Here is a 20134-nt window from a genome sequence, read left to right on the forward strand (position 1 = left end):
GACCAAAGGTGTTAATTGTTTTGTAGGTGCAATTTTGTCAAAGAAGGAGAAGGCGAAAATTTGCATCCACAATCAACAACAAAATTCTTTTCATAAAAGTGAGTAATGATGACTTATTTGAAGCGCCAATAACCCAAAATATTATTAGAAATGTAAGAAAATTATATAATTAGTGTCCAATTATTTTTTCTTTAAGAGGTCAAAATTTTATTAATTTTATTTCATTTACTTTTAATTCACACATTTTTCATGAATGAGTATTATAGCCTGATTCTGACTTCATTTAATTCTTTTTTTCTTAAATTTATTTTGACTGATAGTGTTAATGGTTTAGAAAGTTTAATGTTTGGGAAAAGAAAATCGGTGGAGATTGAACCGACATCACGATGTATAAGCATTATTGCTTTGCGTCGTTACGGCACACCATTCTCTACATTATTAATGAATCACTACTATATTTAACAATAAAATATACAAATTGGTACCTTTTTTTACCAAGTAATAATCATGAATGTGTATGAAAGAGCTCAATTGATTTTTTTTTTGCCCGGGTTTTACCCAAGTGTCTACCCTTCTGGCTAGCGACTATTCTTTTGATTCTTCTTCTATCAGTGTTTGCGCTAAGTGAAAACAAATTGTGAAAAGTGGTAATGATACTTAAAGTAGTAGTGTTTGTCATTTTCTACCGACTCTAGATCACAAGCTTGACAATAATGATACTTAAAAATGCAGTATCGTGTTAAAGAGCAATGCTACACTATGTAAAAAAATGCATGCACTTACTTTGACGCGTAGCGAAGAAAAACCGCTATTGTTTAGGTGAAGAACTTGAATGAGGATCATTTCTGGATCATCTTTGTGAGGATTTCGGGAATTCTGCAATCACATCCGTTGCGGCTAGTTTTCGTCAAGTATTGTTTATATTTAATTTTAAATAAAAATATTTACAATAATTTATGGCTGCACAATGTATGATAAACATATGTGATTGAAGGATTTCTGAAATTTTCACAAAGAGAATTCGGAGATGATCCTCATATGAAGAACTTTGCAAACCGTAATTAGGTGTTTGCGTTAGAATTCAAATAATGAGAAGATGAGTTGGCAAAAGATCCTTAAAATGTGAAAAAGAAAGAAAAAGTTCAAAGACACAAATAATTTAGCTTTCGAATCATGTCAAGAAATCTTGTCATGCACACATACCAAGAAAAGGGTCTTCCTTTTGTGGTATAGGAAAAATCTACATGTAACACGCATGAGTACACGTAGGCCTGGCAAACGGGTCGCGTCTGTCGTGTTCGTGTCGTTTTCGTGTAACACCTGTTATTTTAACGGGTCGTGTCGTGTCACACCTGTTATCTTAACGGGTCCTTAACAGGTCAGGTCACTTTACCCAATGGATAAAGTGACCCGACCCGTTATGACCCGTTAAGAAAAATATAAATTTTCTTAAATTTGTACATACCACACATTACCATATAAATATTACTTCAAAACATTAAAACATATTTGTCATTTAAGTACTACATGTACACTCGAAAATAAGAGCCTAATAAAAAAACAAGTTTGACGGTTGTGATCTCGAAGCATATATAAACAAGTTTGTGATTTTTGGCATATGTGATTTCGAAGCATATACAAAAAAGTTTGACGGTTGGGTCGTTAAAATTAGTTTCATAGAATTCGTATCCCATCAAAACGATATATTCACTAACACTTAAAGTTTATTTATACTTTCATTAAATATAACATAAGATTTTGTGGTATTCATTTGTGTAAATATTTTAAATTGACGATCAAATTCATTCATTGTATTCGTATAGGGTCAAGGAGTGTAGTTGTAAAAAATCATCAAAATCGGAGTTAAAATAACCGTTAAATCGTGATTTTTTTTTTATAACTGTCGAAAAGTTTTGTCTAATTACTTGATCTCTGAATGTTTGTTTTTTGTGATTTTTGGTGTATGCGATCTCGAAGTATATACAAACAAGTTTGACGGTTGGATCATTAAAATTAGTTTCATAGAATTCGTATCCCATCAAAACGATAGATTCACTAACACTTGAGTTTATTTATACTTTCATTAAGTATAACATAAGATTTTGTGGTATCCACTTGTGTAAATATTATAAATTGACGATCAAATTCATTCATTTTATTCGTATAGTTTCAATGAGTGTAGTTGTAAAAAATAATCAAAATCGGAGTTAAAATAACCGTTAAATCGTGATTTTTTGTTTTATAACCGTCGAAAAGTTTTGTCTCATTACTTGATCTCTGAATGTTTGTTTTTTGTGATTTTTGGTGTATGCGATCTCGAAGCATATACAAACATGTTTGACGGTTGGATCGTTGAAATTAGTTTCATAGAATTCGTATCCCATCAAAACGATAGATTCACTAACATTTAGAGTTTATTTACACTTTCATTAAGTATAACATAAGATTTTGTGGCATCCACTAGTGTAAATATTTTAAATTGAAAATCGAATTCATTCATTGTATTCATATAGGGTCAATGAGTGTAGTTGTAAAAAATCATCAAAATCGGAGTTAAAATAACCGTTAAATCGTCATTTTTTGTTTTATAACCGTCAAAAAGTTTTGTCTCATTACTTGATCTCTGAATGTTTATTTTTTGTGATTTTTGGCGTATGCGATCTCGAAGCATATACAAACAAGTTTGTCGGTTGGATCGTTAAAATTAGTTTCATAGAATTCGTATGCCATCAAAGCGATAGATTCACTAACACTTAGAGTTTATTTATACTTTCATCAAGTATAACATAAGATATTGTGGTATCCACTTATGTAAATATTTTAAATTGATGATCAAATTCATTCATTGTATTCGTATAGGGTAAAGGAGTGTAGTTGTAAAAAATCATCAAAATCGGAGTTAAATAACCGTTAAATCGTGATTTTTTGTTTTATAACCGTAAAAAAGGTTTGTCTCATTACTTAATCTCTGAATGTTTTTTTCTTGTGATTTTTGGCGTATGCGATCTCGAAATATATACAAACAAGTTTGACGGTTGGATCGTTAAAATTAGTTTCATATAATTCGTATCCAATCAAAACGATAGATTCACTAACACTTAGAGTTTATTTATACTTTCATTAAGTATAACATAAGATTTTGTGGTATCCACTTTTGTAAATATTTTAAATTGACGATCAAATTCATTCATTGTATTCATATAGGGTCAAGGAGTGTAGTTGTAAAAAATCATCAAAATCGGAGTTAAAATAACCGTTAAATCGTGATTTTTTGTTTTATAACCGTCGAAAAGTTTTGTCTCATTACTTGATCTCTGAATGTTTGTTTTTTGTGATTTTTGGTGTATGCGATCTCGAAGCATATATAAACAAGTTTGACGGTTGGATTGTTGAAATTAGTTTCATAGAATTTGTATCCCATCAAAACAATAGATTCACTAACATTTAGAGTTTATTTATACTTTCATTAAGTATAACATAAGATTTTGTGATATCCACTAGTGTAAATATTTTAAATTGAAAATCGAATTGATTCATTGTATTCATATAGGGTCAATGAGTGTAGTTGTGAAAAATCATCAAAATCGGAGTTACAATAACCGTTAAATCGTCATTTTTTGTTTTATAACCGTCGAAAAGTTTTGTCTCATTACTTGATCTCTGAATGTTTTTTTTTTTTGTGATTTTTGGTATATGCGATCTCGAAGCATATATAAACAAGTTTGACGGTTGGATCGTTGAAATTAGTTTCATAGAATTCGTATCTCATCAAAACGATAGATTCACTAACACTTAAAGTTTATTTATACTTTCATTAAGTATAACATAAGATTTTGTGGCATCCACTAGTGTAAATATTTTAAATTGAAAATCGAATTCATTCATTGTATTCATATAAGGTCAAAGAGTGTAGCTGTAAAAATCATCAAAATCGGAGTTAAAATAACCGTTAAACCGTGATTTTTTGTTTTAAAACCGTCGAAAAGTGTTATCCCGTTACTTGATCTCTGAATGTTTTTTTTTGCGATTTTTTGCTGATGCGATCTCGAAGCATATACAAATGAGTTTAACGGTTGGATCGTTGAAATTAGTTTCGTGTATCCCATAAAGTTCAATGGTGTATATATATATATATATATATATATATATATTATGTAGATTTAAATCTATTTATTTTGTACCTATAATTATTATAGTTTCTAAGGGTATAAAATTTAATTTAAAACTTAATATATATATATATATATATATATAATTATTATACATAATATTTTGGGGGTATAATTATTATAGTATATATAATTATTATAGTTAATTTAATATATATATATATATATATAATTATTATAGTTTTAAACTTTTTAGGGGTATAAAATTGTTAAATTAATATATATAATTATTATAGTATTTTTTAGGGTTTTAAAATTATTAAATTAATATTCTACTTATCGTGTATCGTGTTACCAACGTGTATACCCGAACCAACATGTTATCTTAACAGGTGCTTACCGGGTTACCCGATAACACCCGATTCGTTATCGTGTCGACCCAAACACCTGTTAATTTCGTGTCGTGTCGTGTCGGGTTATCGGGTCGTGTTAGGAATTGCCAGGCCTAAGTACACGGCTGCTTTTTCTCTTCTTTTTATCGGCAAAAAATGCAAATTAGTGTTTGCACGAATAAGAGCTGAGGTAGCCCACCAGAGCGAGGGAGAGTGCACTGCAGGTTTAAATAGCCATTGAATGGTGCAGGCAAAGAGGGTCGGTCACCCGAAACTATATTCAGAGAGAGATCTAGAGAGAGACGATGGAAATCCCACGTGGAGAGGAATGTCATATACATATATAATGTGTGTGTGTGTATATGTATAGTGCCAGGTCACGGACTTGTATAGTTCTATTCGTGAAAACTTAGAGGTTCTTCTCATAGCTGTCTCCCCCTCGTCCCTAACGGTGGCAACAAACTAGATTATTACTCCTTCTGCCCCACTCTCTCTCTTGCTCATTGTGCGTGCGTGCGTGCTCTGTGTTCTTTGTGGTCATGGGCCTCACCATCAAAAAGTCCCTTGCAGAGCTAATAGCGTTCTTTTTATACGTGATATGCATATATAGCTATTTACTTAACAGAGTTCTTAATATTGAAGAAGAAACTTGAATTAAGGACTTTAAGGATGAATATTCTTAACCAACTCACTGAGGTATGAACTCCTCACTTTGCTTAATAGTGTTATCTTGACCATGTATTTTTGGTGTGGTGGTACTTTTCTGTCGAAATTGGAAGTGTCTCAAATTCAAATTGCATATTAATCAAAAGAAGAATAACATAGTTTTGACACTCTTATTATTTATTTTTATATTGTAAGACTGTTAATTTAGATCACATATTCATTAAGAATCACCCCATAGTTTGCAATGAGTACATGGCTGTCATATTTACTAGTCCAAACTCATAGTTCTGACAATGAAATCATCTTATGTTGTCAAACAACAACAAAAGAACATTTCAAATATTTAAAACAAATTTTTCGTTGCTTGGCAATATAAAATATTTGTAAAATTAGGAATTTGGACTATTAATAATTTAATTTTAAAATCGATGTTTTGTTCAATTTCATAACATGGAAAAAGAACATTACCCCATCCACTGTACAGTCGTTGTCCCAAGCTTTTGTAAGGGTTGGTAGCATCCCCTCCTATTTAAAGCTTCAATAAGAACCAATAAAGTTTGATAAAAGAAAATTGATGCCAAGCCTTACAAGTTTACAACATGGAAATCAAGAAAATGAGTTGGATCCTCTCTACTCACTAATGCATAATTAAGTTGTTTTTTTGTTTATCACAAGTTACTTTTTCAATTATGGTTCTAAACGATTAATTACAATTTTCTTTTCTTCAGAACGTTTGATTATATAGAATCTAGTATGACTGTATATATAATTCAGAATCATAGTGCAACAATATAAACCTAATTTATATGATAACATTACACTGCATACCACATAGAATTAATTAATCAAAGCTTTACGACGTGGAAATCAGGATCATGTAATCCCAAGTTGGAATGTTTATGAATCCTTCAAAAGAGACCTTATGGCTCGCATGGCCATTAGCTTATGGACAAGATAATGGTCTTCCATTTGCGCGCGCGCGCGCGCACACACACACTAATGCAAAAAAGAGCATGAACCTTTTGTTTAATTAAAAATTATTGACAGGGATTGGGATTGGGAATGATTCGATGCTAAACACCGGATAGATTTTGATTTTACTTGGCAAGCTAGCTAGCTGCCGCCCATAGCTTGCAATGCACATGATTTTTTATATGAAGCCATGGTTATGTAATCCTAGCTACTGTTTGTTTTCAGTTCTTTTCTTGTTTGGAAGTTGGCTTTATAAACAGCTTATGATTAGACAGTTAAGAACATGGGGTCATGTGGGAATATTTGATTTAGCATTTTGAAGCAGTTGATCAATCTTAAAATAAAGCTCAAATCTTAATCTTTGTGAAGCTAAAATTAGCTGTTCTTTTGACCATAAACCAGCTAATGTAACATAAGAACATGTGCAGAGTAAAACAACATAGGTGATCTTGGAGAAAACCAATTGTCAATTTTCCACATACCAAGAATTGTGGTCCATTGCTTAAACCAAAAAAAAAAAAATAAAAAAAAAAGAGATCAAAAGAACCAAGACATTCAGTGTTTGATTGAATTTTATTTTTTTTTCTCATCAAATTATTAAGATTAAGATTAATTTGTGAAAATTTTAAAATTTAAGATTGATCAAGTCTTAATAAATAATTAAGATTGATCAGTTCCTAGTATGTTTGTAATTTAAACTAAATAACTAAGAATGAATTTAGTCTAAACCTTAAACCCTCTATATATGACAAGAAAATTTAAAACCCTACACTTTAAAGTCTAAACCATTATGAGTTATTGACACACATTAGTTAGTATTATTACATTATTTGGTGAACAAATTTAGTTAGTTGTAGTTTGTAAAATACATCCACTGAATCATTTGTCGACGCAAAGTGGCAACTCGATGATGATCGAATGGTCTAATGGCCTAGCTAGCAGACCCACAATGAGTACAAATGTTGAGGGCATCTCATACCCACACCTTGTATCAAGAGAGAACACAAAGTACAGGAAGTATATTAGAGAGAAAAAAAAAAGGCCTAATTGGATAAATGGTCCATATGGTGACAAAGTAATCGGAAGATAGCTCTCGTGGTAAAAAAATTAAGATTTAAACCCTCGTGGTGCTAGTCCGTTAGCAAATTTAGTCCAAAAGTAATTTTTCTGTTAAATGTTTATTAATTAAAGGGTAAACATGTACTTTAACTTGTGCACCTTCTTTTTCCTCCGCAGCTGCATCCTGTAAACTGAGAAGAAGTAAATCACAGACAGAAATCTTAGAGAGAGAAGTCGAGAAAGAACATTAGAGAGAGAGAAAGATATTTCTTATTTTCTTAACACTGAAGATATTACAGTAGTAGAGTATTTATACTTCATCCTTCTTACAATTGCCTATTCTCAACAACCATAACTAACTCTCTTAATCTGTTTACAAGTGTCACAATCCTATTTGTACATTATCTCTATCAAAGTTCAATGTCTCGACTTTCTGTCGACGATTACAACGAGATTTTGGAAGGCGTCTTCCTAAATCAAACCGTCATGAACCCATCTTCCTCATCTCTCTGCTCCACTGCAATCACCATTTCCATGTCTGTCGCTAGAACATTCATGTTCATATGCTGCTCCGCGTGCAGCAGCCAAGCAATCATCGGAACCCCCACAACCACTGCTTCCAGGATCGAGTTCCATCTGCGAAAAGTCATGAACCCACCAACCGATTCCTTCTTCAACACCACCACCTACGGCGCCCATGACTTCACTACCATCCCCCTGTCTTTGGTCCTCTCCAAGAACCCTTCTGGCAAAACGCCCTCCAAATTAAAGTCGTCTACTCCAAGGACTTGCTTTGTTAGAACACACCTCACAAATAGTGGTACAAATAGTTGGTATAGCATTTTAAAAAATAAATGGAGGGGGAGGGGTCACTTGCACAGAGCCCCATATCGCCAGAAGGGGAGAAAAACTAGGATTGGCACTGGCCTGCTCCTTCCCAACACCCCCAAATCGAACCCACTCGTGTCGAAGAAGACCCATCGACATAGCCATCACCGGCCATGGCTGCGATCTTAGCTCGGAACCCACTCCAAGGACCTGCTTTGTTCGAAAATCTTGCTATAATCGTGGATAGAAAGTCGAGACATTGAACTTGGATGCAGCTGCGGACGAAGAAGATGGTGCACAAGTTAAAGTACATGTTTACCCTTTAATTAACAGACATTTAACGAAAAAATTACTTTTGGACTAAATTTGCTAACGGATTACTATCACGAGAGTTTAAATCCTAATTTTTTTTACCACAAGGACTATTTTCCGACTATCTTATCACCACATGGACCATTTATCCGATTAGGCAAAAAAAAATTGTAGTAGTGGAATTATAATTTGGTTGGAGGGTGGGAGGGTTTATTAATGCAGAGACAGAGAGGACACACTTAGTGCATCAGTCACCCAGAGCTGTCATTCGGTATTACAAAGCCACACCCTCCCTCCCTCCCTCTCCTAATTCACAACCAGCAAATCAGAGTTTGCAGCTGTCGGATTCTCTTTCTCTCTCTCTCTCTCTCTCTCTCTCACACACACACACACACACACAACCAACTTCTCCATTTCAAACTACCCATCAAATATTTGACAGCAATACAACCAACAAAAGCAAACATTTTAAACCAATCCAAAACCCTTTTAATTTTCCATGTGTATTCAATGATTTTCTTCCTGTAAAAATTGAAAATATGGAATAAATATTTGGAGGTGGAGACACATATAGAGCTAGCAGAGGAGCACAGAAGATCAACAAAAATATGAGGTGGAAGATACTAACAGTGCTCTTCTTCTTAGTCAAATATTCTTTAACTATATGAGTTCATCCAGCTGCAAAAACAAGTTAAAAGATCATCTTATTACAGAAGCAGAAGCTGTGAGATTTTGATTGTTTAGATGCCATGGCGCATTCACATTATCGATCGCAGTTCGGGGACACAACGTTTACAAAAGTGTTTGTCGGAGGGTTAGCTTGGGAGACACCAACTGATGAAATGCGCAGATATTTTGAGCAGTTTGGGGAGATTCTTGAAGCGGTTATTATTGACGACAAAAATACTAGAAAATCTAAAGGCTACGGATTCGTAAGTCTAATGTTGATACGTATATACTGTGTTCGAAGATCGCTGTGTATTCTTTCCTTTTTCTTGTTTCTGAATTAGGGTTTTAATAATTATGAGTAGGTGACATTTCGTGATCCTGAATCCACAAGGAGGGCTTGCACTAATCCAAACCCGGTAATCGGCGGAAGAAGAGCAAATTGTAACATTGCTTCACTGGGACGTCCACGACCTTCTCCCCCGAGAGGTACATTGTGCATTTTGGATGAATTTGAGCTCGTATGTTCGATTCTCGTCTCATTGAATATTGCTAGAAATTTGATAAAATACTTAATTTGGAGGTACATTTTTATGGTTCATACAGGAAGAAACCAAGGCGCCACTCCATACCCGGGGAATGCACAACAGGCTACACAGTCCTACGGCAGAGTGCCCCCTTTACCGCCACCACTACCGCCATCGGCTCCTATAATATATCCATCTTACAGGTAATTAGTGTTGCATGTATATTTTTGGGGCTGTGTTAAAAGAGAAATGGTCCATGCATTGAAATAAAAAAGTGAGTAGCTAGATAGACGTTGTGTCGGTATTTTTTTAATGTTACATTAAATATTACCTGGCTACAGTTGCATGACAACCCTTCAACCATATAGTTTATGGTACATTAGTGATATTAACCAAAATTATCCACAAGTGATTCTTGTGAAAGAGAAAATTGATTTCGAGACCTCGGATATAAAAAAGAATGACTTAACTAACTACTACACATTCAGAGATTAATTGGTGAAAATTACTTGTATTATCTTTGCAAAATTGTTTTGTTCAAATCTTCAGCAAAGTAATTCAAACAATTTATGTTTGACTTTTGGATGGAAAAAGAAGGGTAAGAGAAGGGTTAAGCAATGTCGTAGTCATGGTGGTCCTCAGTTAATTACTTTAGTGCACATATTTAGAGACCCCCTTTTTGCCGTTATGTATTTATTTATTTATTTTCTGTATTTATATTGTAAGATTAATGGAAAGACAATTGGGGGATGATGACACGTATAATAGTGCTTACACTTGTATATTTTTTATCTGTTCTCGTGGTCAATCTTTGTCTTGATCAGTCAAGTTGAGGGGGTGGTGGTGCTTCCTAAGTCTTTTGTGTTTTCGAATTTTTGTAGAATCTATTTATGTGGCACCCAAAATCGGTTGATAGGGATTCACTTCACTAGCAAAACTAAGTCAGAGATTGTATTAATTAGGTTACTTCTGATTCACTTGAACTCAATTTATTAATTCTTGTTAGTAGATTTTGTCATTTTCGAATTATGCAACTATCACATTTAAGAACATGTACGTATAATTAGAAAGAAAGATTTGGGATAAATAGGTAGGGTGATGGGTATAAGTAAACTAAGTTTAGTGTTTGAGACCTTTCGATGTAGAAAAAACAAAAGGGTTTTTGTATGGCACCCTATTGATAGTCTCATTCTAAGCAAATTTTTGCTCATCCTAACTCATCAATCTCATTGAATATTGATTTGCAGCTACCCAACCTACACTCCTGCAGATTATGGGTACCATCAAGTGAGTCTCTCTCTCTCTCTCTCTCTCTCTCTCTCTCTCTCTCTCTCTCTCTCTCTCTCTCTCCCCATTTGCAACAATTTGATCACATTATTGAATGGTTACAATAATATTGCAGCATGCTATGTACAACCCACAAGTGCATCAACAACCTCAGTACTACCCTCAAGTGTATGGATCATCACCATCTTCACCAATGGGCACTCCATATTACTATCATGGCTATTCTTTTCAATCTCCAAGTCCAAGGGGAACATTTTCTTCACCCCAGGCGCATCGTATGCTCGCCCCCTCCTATCTCTACTATCCTACGCACAACATGGAGCCCTCCTCCAGCTCCTATCCTAATCCTCCACTCCTACAACCACCCGCCACCTCAAGGCATAATCCTCCTAATGTTACCTTTCCTTCACCTGGTAATTAACTAGTTTCTCTCATTTTATTTATTTTTATTGCATGCGAAGTGAAGGTATAATCCAAACTAAATTAGAGAAAATAAATATTATAACTTTGTTGATAAAACAAGTGGTAAATTGTCCTAGTAGCTAGGTTCTTTCATTTCAACTCACTACATTTCGGGTTCAAACTTTCTCCTTCTTTCTTCTTCTTTTATGGTAGATTAGTGTAAATATCATTTGTAATAAAAAAAAAAAAGGTTGTGGATAGCTAGAAACTAATCCCAATACATATATAGGAAGTTTTATTTAGGTTCCCTAGGGATTTGTCTATTTGGGGAGAGGAACTAGTGGGGCAAGGGGGGGAAGTGCAACCCATGTGAGTGAGCTGGCTGCTGCATGGCTTGTGTGATGACCAGAAGAAAAAGGTCAAATATTGGAAAGTCATGACAGAGAAGCATATCGTACATGTAAACTAACAGTGACTGCATGTAGCTTCAGCCTCAGAATTATGGTTCATTATTCTCAAGATATGGTGGAGTCAAGTGGTTGTTTAGAGAGGTCCGGGCATGTTAGATACTTCCAATCATGAGTCAGGGAAATTAAGACGTGGGGATAGGAGGGAAGCTAAGTTAATTTTACAGAGAAAAAAATATCATCGTAAGTATATATACAATTATATTTATGCTCAAGGCGGTTTCTGAGTTTTTGGTAGCTCATAGTGAAAAATTACAATGCAACTTTTTCGACGCGTTGTCTTCACCAGAAAAAAAAACATATAGATTTGATTTCTTTGTATTTTTCGTTTCTTAGCTTAAACTTTCAAGAGCCAAAATTAGGGTTAGGGAAACCACCCCCCGATCCGACACCCCACCCCTGCTATTGTGCCAATATATTTTTTAGTTTCGGCCTACACACAAAAGTTCGTGTCACTAATTAAAAAGAACATCAGATTAACATTATATTAAAAATTTTGGATGATTTTGTTGGTATCCAAATAAATCATCATACACCCTAGATTTATAGAAACACTAAAGACAATTTGTAGATAAAAGAATGCAGTATGACATATTTGATGTTGTTTAAATTTGTCTTTGACAAGAGGAGAACTTAAAACCTCTAATTTATAAGTAAAAAAAAATGTCACTAGATCATAGTACTATATGACATATTTGGAGTTTAGATAAAAATACTTAATTTTTTTCTTCATAATGAATATATAACAAATAAAAAGTTTCGGGCCCTTGGTGTTGGAGCCCTAGGAAATGACACCTAGCGCCTTTTTATGCGTTGCTATACGTTTTCTAATTTACAACTAACTTTTTATAGACTTACGTGTAATATTGTTATCTTGTCAGACGTATTATGTTGCTAATTATAACATCAATTATGTCATATTGGTTTAAAGTTTGATAACAAAATTTGTTTTGCAAAATTTATTTTGCAAAATAGTTACTATATGTCATGTCATGCTGTTTAATAAAACGTTGCTATACGTTTTCTAATTTACAACTAACTTTTTATACACTTACGTGTAATATTGTTATTTTGTCAGACGTATTATGTTGCTAATTATAACATCAATTAATTATGTCGTATTGGTTTAAAGTTTGATAACAAAATTTGTTTTGCAAAATAGTTACCATATCATGTCATGCTGTTTAATAAACGTTTTCTATATTTTACACACACACACACACACCACTATTTACATCTAGGGAATAAGAAAATAAATTTGTATTGAACTCGACTCGTCATTTATGAGATTTGAACATAAATCTTTTCACTTATTAATAAAAAAGAATGCTATTAAGCCTTAATTCTAAGTGACTTTTCTTGCCGATGTTCGAAAAATGTATCCAATTTATAAATGGCCGTGGATCGCTAGTGGTTGAGTGGTGGTTATGGTTGGAAGATTTTTTAGTCATTTTTCATGGTGGCCATAGAGTTTGTAAGTGTCATAACCCCACCCTTTGAAACCCCACATATATAAGCACATATTTTTCTGTCGGACGCTGTCTCATTTCATAAGACATCCATGACATGTCATGTTGAAATTATGGACCATTCTAGCTAATATATATATACTGACGTACATCATACAGTTTTTCTACTTAACGCCAACCCAATTTAGGGTTTAGTTTTAGGTTACAATAAGCAATCACCATGATCTTCTTACCTAGGCTTGATTAGGTTACGCTTGATCAGATAAAATTGTGTTTGCCTGTGTATATACTTCGTATATTTTAATATGAGAGTGTGCTCATGGAAATATATGAATTGGTATTGTTGGTTTCAGATTCGCGGAATCCACAACATGCCTCAACAGAAACAGAACCTGGAGTTGTTACTTCAGAATGCACTCCAGATGCCTAAAAGGACTCGTTGATAAATACATGATCTGATGAAAAACATTCAATTGTATAAACTTTATGATTAAAATTTATTATGTTCCTTATCACTCGATCCTTACGTTCTGCTGTCAGTCATTCGTAAGATTCTTTTTGGGTTGAAATCTGTAACATTAGGTGACTACTGCTTCAAGATTTCTTGTGCTCAGCACAGATATTACAAGAAAGAGATGATCAACTAATCATTCACATTTTACTCTCAACTATTTTCATTTACTTTGTTCATTTCAAGTGTACTGTTTCTGTTCATTTCAAGTGTACTGTTTCTCTAATATATATATGAGGCAGCTCGGCAACCACAAGTTAGTGATTCTCCACTCTTCTTGTTGGTCATTCTCTACTCCTCTTGTGTAAAAAGATAAAATAAAATTTAATGAGAAGAGTACTAAAGCTCACTGGAGGATGTCAATAACAACTCCCAAAAAGTAAATAACAATATACAAAATGCATAACAATAAGCAAGACCTCGAATAAATATAGTGATGACAACAAACAAAGAAAGACCTACTATTAGCCTACAAAGGAAAATCAGGTTGGAACTAGTTAGAACTCTCAAGTTTAGTGTCTCCCAAATTATTTACTAGTTAGAACTCTCTCAAGTTCAATGAGATCAAAATCAAATAACCCTCATGTTGGAAAAAAGTTATGAAAAATTGCTATATATTTTATTATAAATTATTAAATAATACACAATAAAATCAAATGCAAGAAGAACCAGGAATAGAAGAACCTTAAGAGATCGAGGCTAGAATTTGATTCTATAGCCTTAAGACAAGATTGCCCCTCAGTGGTGCCTTAAGGTTTGTGTTGGCAAATGTCTCCCAAGATACAACGATCTTTCTCTTTGCGGAAGTAGCACTTCAATCCACAAAGAACAGCGAACCAAAAGTTTTTAAAACTCTCCCTTTGTTGAACACTAAACTACTCTAATTTCTATATGATTTCTGAATGCAAAGTATATAAAATGTTTGACTTGGTGGTCTATTTATAGGCTTTGACATGCCTTCTTCCAAAGAAGGCGTCTGTTTTCAAAAGGACAAAGGATGCATCCCTTTGTTCAAATAGTGATAGCCCAACTATATGAAATGGCTGGGGAAAACCATTCGTGTATTCAAGTGGTTCAAACCAAAAGGGACTGAATGATACATCACATGTATCAGACTTTTAGTCTAACTGGTGTGTCATTTCAGATATACTGTTATACTCTTATTTTAAATTCAAACAAGAGTAGTCGGTCTAATCCATCCCATAGCAACTTTCATGACAACACAAAATCAAATTGAACAGTTGCCTAGGCTACCCTACGTAGCAATTAAGACTTGCTCAGTTTTAACACTTTAATTTTCATACATTTAAAATATTTAATATTTAAATATTAATAATAACTAATATTCTAATATTAAATTTTTTTTAACAATCCCCACATGAATGAAAATTAATAAAATTTAATGCAAATGCAGATGCAGACACTTAGAGAGAGTTTAATTGGACAAATACCATATGGGGAGAGGTAGCTTTTGGCTTTGAACCTTCCTTAGTGAAATATTATTGGATTTACTAGCTAATCAGTGAATGCGATGTCTTGAACTGCTCAGCCGTTGATATAAACCAAGACAATAATATTCACATGGTATTCCTCCGAACACATATCGTTCTACGGTTGTGTTCATTTTGGCCCTGAACAATTCCCGGTAATCCTAAGTGCTTTAGAGAATTCAGCCTTATAATTCTCATAGAAACGGTCACTTTTCACACTCATGTAGGTGATATCCCATTAAGAGTATCCTGCACAATACCCCACTTGTTATTTCCAAGTATAGGAATCATTAAAAGCAAAACTTATCCTAAACACGCTGCAGATAACACTGTTTCATCATAAGACATGGGTAGGAGATTATCTCTGCAGTGCTTCCACTGAATCATCCACAATTCGGTTGCCCCTTTGAACCTAGATCTTGGGATCTCCAGTCAGCTAGGTTGGGTTGCCATTATGGCGATTCTTAGGATATAGGCTTTAAACCCATTCCCCTCGATGATTTATAAACTTGCTCTCTAGTCAAACCTTTAGTAAACGGATCCGCTATATTTTCTTTTGACCTTATGTTATCAATGGTAATTATACCACTTGAGAGAAGTTGCCTAACGGTATTATGTCTACTACGTATGTGTCGAGACTTACCGTTGTACATATGATTTTATGCCCTTCCAATCGCTGATTGGCTATCACAATGTATACATATGGCGGGCACCGGCTTCAGCCAATTGGGAATATCCTTTAAGAAATTACGAAGCCATTCAGTTTCTTCCCCTACTTTGTCTAAAACAATGAACTCAGATTCCATAGTGGAGCTAGCTATACACGTTTGTTTAGAGGATTTCCATGAGATGGCTCTGCCACCTAGAGTAAACACATATCCACTCGTGGACTTCGAGTCTTGTGTATCAGATATCCAGTTAGCATCACAATAGCCTTCAAGTACTGCTGGATATCTTGTGAAGTGCAATCCATAGTTCTGTGTAAATTTCAAATAACCAAGAACCCTTGCAATTACCTTCCAATGATCCTTTTCAGGATTACTCGTATATCTACTCAATCTGTTAACTGAATATGCAATGTCTGGACATGTACAGTTTGTAATGTACATCAGACTACCAATTATTTGTGCATATTTACTTTGAGATATACATTGACCAACATTCTTTGATAAATGCAAATTGACATCATATGGTGTTTTTGTAGGACTACTTACATAATTACTAAATTTTGTAAGTATTTTCTCAATATAATGTGATTGAGATAAAATTAGTCCTTCAGGCGTTCTAGAAATCTTGATTTCTAGTATAACATATGCAACTCCCATATCTTTCATATCAAACTTACTAGCCAACATTCTTTTGGTAGATTTAATAATCTCATAATTACTACCAATAATTAGCATATCATCGACATATAGACACACAATGACATATCCCTCTTGTGTGCTTTTAGTGTAAACACATTTGTCACACTCATTTATTTTAAATCCATTTGACAAAATTGCAGTGTCAAACTTATGGTGCCATTGCTTAGGTGCTTGTTTTAAACCATAAAGTGATTTAACAAGTCTACATACCTTTCTCTCTTAGCCATGCACTATGAAACCTTTAGGTCGTTCCATATAAATTTCCTTGTCCAAGTCACCATTTAGAAAAGCAGTCTTGACATCCATTTGATGAATCTCAAGATTATGAATTGTTGCAATAGCAATCAACATACGGATGGATGTTATCCTTGTGACTGGCGAATATGTATCAAAATAGTCTAAGCCTTCTCTTTGCTTATAACCTTTGGCGACAAGTCTTGCCTTGTACTTGTCAATAGATCCATCTGCTTTCATCTTCCTTTTGAAAATCCATTTATAACCTAAAGGTTTATTTCCAGGAGGAAGATCCACCAATTCCCATGTATGATTTTGCATGATGGATTCAATTTCAGCATTAATAGCCTCTTTCCAAAATGGAGTTTCTGGAGAGGTTATAGCTTCCTTATACATTTGAGGCTCATTTTCTAATAAGTAAGTAAGAAAATCAGGTCCAAAATACGTTGATATCTTAGCCTTCTTACTACGTCTTGGTTCAATATCTTGTACATGTTCTCGGTCTATAGAATTATCATTACTTTCTTTATGACTGCTATTAAAGTCATCATAAATTCTTTTCAAAGAACTTTGTTCTTGTGCAATTTTCCATGGAAATACGTTTTCAAAGAATGTAGCATTCCTTGATTCAAATATTGTATTAACATGTACTTCGGGATTATCCGATTTATGTACAAGAAATAGATATGCACCACTATTTATGGCATAACCAATGAAAACAAAATCAATGGTTTTAGGTCCTACTTTAATCTTTCCATGGAAGCATAAGATGTTGAAGATGAGTACTCGAGAGCAATGCTAGGTAAGTAATCAGGCAAGGGGTTCTAGGTAGTTAGTTCCTGACTGGAAGTTTGATTCCAAGTGCTGACTGATTGCTCTCTTTCTCCTTGTCTTGCAGGTAAGAACAAGGCCAAAGGAAAAGATAGGGAAAAAGCATGATATGAGATACTCTTGTTTTAACCCTGATGATATTAGATACTCCTGCTCTGGTGTGGCTTGTTTGCAGAGGTATTATAGGGAGGAAAATAAGTTGAGTATTTCGAGAGACTCTGCTGAGAGTGCCCTCTCGGATGTGAAGAAAAGTTGAGCATTTTTTTTATATTTACAGGTCTGCCTGGCTGTGGAGGATGAAGGTCAACATATATAGGAGTCTCCCTAATAACAAGTAGTAGTGCTATTCCTTTACCCTTCTTGGTCATAGCAATGTAGTGGGAGTTGCAAACTTCACATGTTTTAACTTTGTCAGAGCACTTTGAAAAAATGGTCTGTGGTATCTAGAAAGCTGATGTTGCGTGTGAAGATTGCAGACAAGCTTTATCCAAGGAAATCTGGCTCTCGAAGTTCAGAGAGTGATGCCTCTTCTATTTTCGAACAAGCAATCCTGTTAGGGATCTGGCTCTCGAGATTCAGAGAACGGTGCCTCTTTGATTTTTGAGAAAGCAATCCTGTTGAGAGTCTGACTCTTGAGATTCAAAGAGCAGTGTCTCTTCGATTTTTGAGAAAGTAATCCTGTTGGGAGTCTGGCTTTCGAGATACGGAGAGCGGTGCCTCTTTGATTTTTGAGCACGTAATCCTGTTGGAAGTCTGGCTTTCGAGATTCGAAGAGCGGTGCCTTTTTGATTTTTGAGAAAGCAATCCTATTGGGAGTCTGACTTTTGAGATTCGGAAAACAGTGTCTCTTAGATTTTTGAGAAAGTAATCCTGTTGGGAGTTTGGCTCTCGAGATTCGAAGAGCGGTGCCTCTTTGATTTTTGAGCAAGCAATCTTGTTGGGAGTGTTTTCTCGAATTGTGAGTAAAGGTTGGGCATTTTTGCCATTCTGCCTTGCCACAGAGCATGGAGGTTGACACACATTGGGACTTTCTAGTTATCAAGCAGTGATGCTGTTCCTTTACCTTTGTGGGTAATAGTAGGGTAGCTGGACCTTCAAAATTTATGTGTTTAAACTTTGTCAGAGATCTTTGGAAAAGTTATCCGTGGTATTCGAGGAGCTGATGTTGCGTGTGAAAAGTGGTGCCTCTTCGGAATCTAGAGAGTGGTGCCTCTTCGATTTTTGAACCAACGGCCCTGTTGCCCTTTCTTTTATAAGGGAGCCAATTGTGTGCAAGAAGTACATTCAGAGAGTTGTTGCTTGTAGGAATTTTTCCCTTACTTTAGAGATTTATTGCACCTCATTTATTCTTCATCATTTCTGAGAATGTCTGGTCCATCTGACCGTCGTTTTGACTTGAACTTTGGTGAAGAGGCAGCCATGCCTTCTCAAGACAACATATGGCGCCTATCCTTTTTATCCCCTACTGGTCCTCTTACTGTTGGGGACTATGTGATAAAGAATGATATGACCGCTGCGGTGGTGGCCAAGAACCTTCTTACTCCTAAAGATAACAGACTACTTTTCAAACAGTCTGATGAGTTGGCTGTTAAGGATTCTCTGGCTCTTGTGTTCAGTGTGCAGGTTCTGTGTCTAATATGGCCCAATGCCTATTTGCTCGAACCCGCTAAGTTGAATCATTGGCGGTTGAAGTGATAAGTCTCAAACAAGAGATCAGATGGCTCAAGTATGAGAATAAACAATTGCACAGGCTTGTACATGACTATGCTACAAATATGAAGAGGAAGCTCGACTAGCTGCAGGAATCTGATGGTCAGATTTTACTTGATCATCAGAGGTTTGTAAGTTTGTTCTAAAGGCATTTATTGCCTTCGTCTTCTAGGGCTGTACAGCGTAATGAAGCTCCAAATGATCAACCTTCGGTGCCTCATTCTTCTGGGGTTTTGCCTAGTATTGAGACTCCGAATAATCACCCTCTGGTGCCTCCTCTTTCTGGGGCTCTACCGACTGCTGAGACTTCTCCTGCCTTTGTGAATGCCCCCTCTTGTTTGTTTATTTTGATTCATGTATGTGTGCATATTTGTAACTTATCGGAGATATTAATAAACAAGCTTTGCTTCATTTCAACGTATTGTGTTAAATACACCAAGGCCTTCTTTACTAAGTTCTTTGAATTTTTCCTTTTGTTGAATCTTGTATGTTGAAGCTTTGTGAGTGAAGCATGTAGGTTGAGATAGTGCTCCCTTAATTTCCCAAGTGAGGAAAACTTCTCGGTTGGAGACTTGAAAAAATCCAAATCACTGAGTGGTCATGAGACTTCTGAGTATCAAGGTGCAGTAGCATATGGTAGGAGTCCCCCAAATCTCCAGTCGAGGGAGTTGACGAAGGAGGTGTCTTGCTAGTAGCTAAGTTTCCAAAGTAACAAAACTTCACCATTTTCCTTTCTAAGTGGTAGCCTAAAACTCCTCCTTCATATATGTTTGTTATGAAAGTTGTTAGGCCCAAAGAAGAGGAGGCTAGGCAATTTTTTTTTTGAATTTTCAAA

The 20134-nt window shown here is 35.0% G+C and overlaps 1 protein-coding gene across 2 annotated transcripts; it reads left to right on the plus strand.

Annotated features, from left to right (window-relative positions):
* The first annotated feature begins 8550 nt into the window (after positions 1–8550).
* Positions 8551–13824, plus strand: LOC103412490 (uncharacterized). 2 transcript variants are annotated; one of them, XM_008351042.4, is made up of 7 exons: positions 8769–8951; positions 9052–9270; positions 9370–9493; positions 9611–9734; positions 10779–10818; positions 10934–11231; positions 13510–13824. In XM_008351042.4, the coding sequence occupies exons 2-7, from the start codon at positions 9088–9090 to the stop codon at positions 13584–13586; spliced, it is 846 nt and encodes a 281-aa protein (XP_008349264.1). In that variant the 5' UTR covers positions 8769–8951; positions 9052–9087; the 3' UTR covers positions 13587–13824. The 2 variants fall into 2 exon arrangements, with proteins under 2 accessions (XP_070683354.1, XP_008349264.1); XM_070827253.1 differs by having other exon boundaries at positions 8551–9270.
* The last annotated feature ends 6310 nt before the right edge of the window (positions 13825–20134 follow it).

Source organism: Malus domestica, chromosome 08, assembly GCF_042453785.1.
Source record: "Malus domestica chromosome 08, GDT2T_hap1".
NCBI lineage: Eukaryota > Viridiplantae > Streptophyta > Magnoliopsida > Rosales > Rosaceae > Malus > Malus domestica.

Bases quoted from the DNA above. Each gene is read 5' to 3' on its own strand.
- LOC103412490 (XM_070827253.1), top strand. From the start codon at position 9,088: ATGGCGCATTCACATTATCGATCGCAGTTCGGGGACACAACGTTTACA. The intron at 9,494-9,610 runs GTACATTGTGCA...TGGTTCATACAG, and splicing joins ACGACCTTCTCCCCCGAGAG to GAAGAAACCAAGGCGCCACT. The intron at 9,735-10,778 runs GTAATTAGTGTT...ATTGATTTGCAG, and splicing joins ATAATATATCCATCTTACAG to CTACCCAACCTACACTCCTG.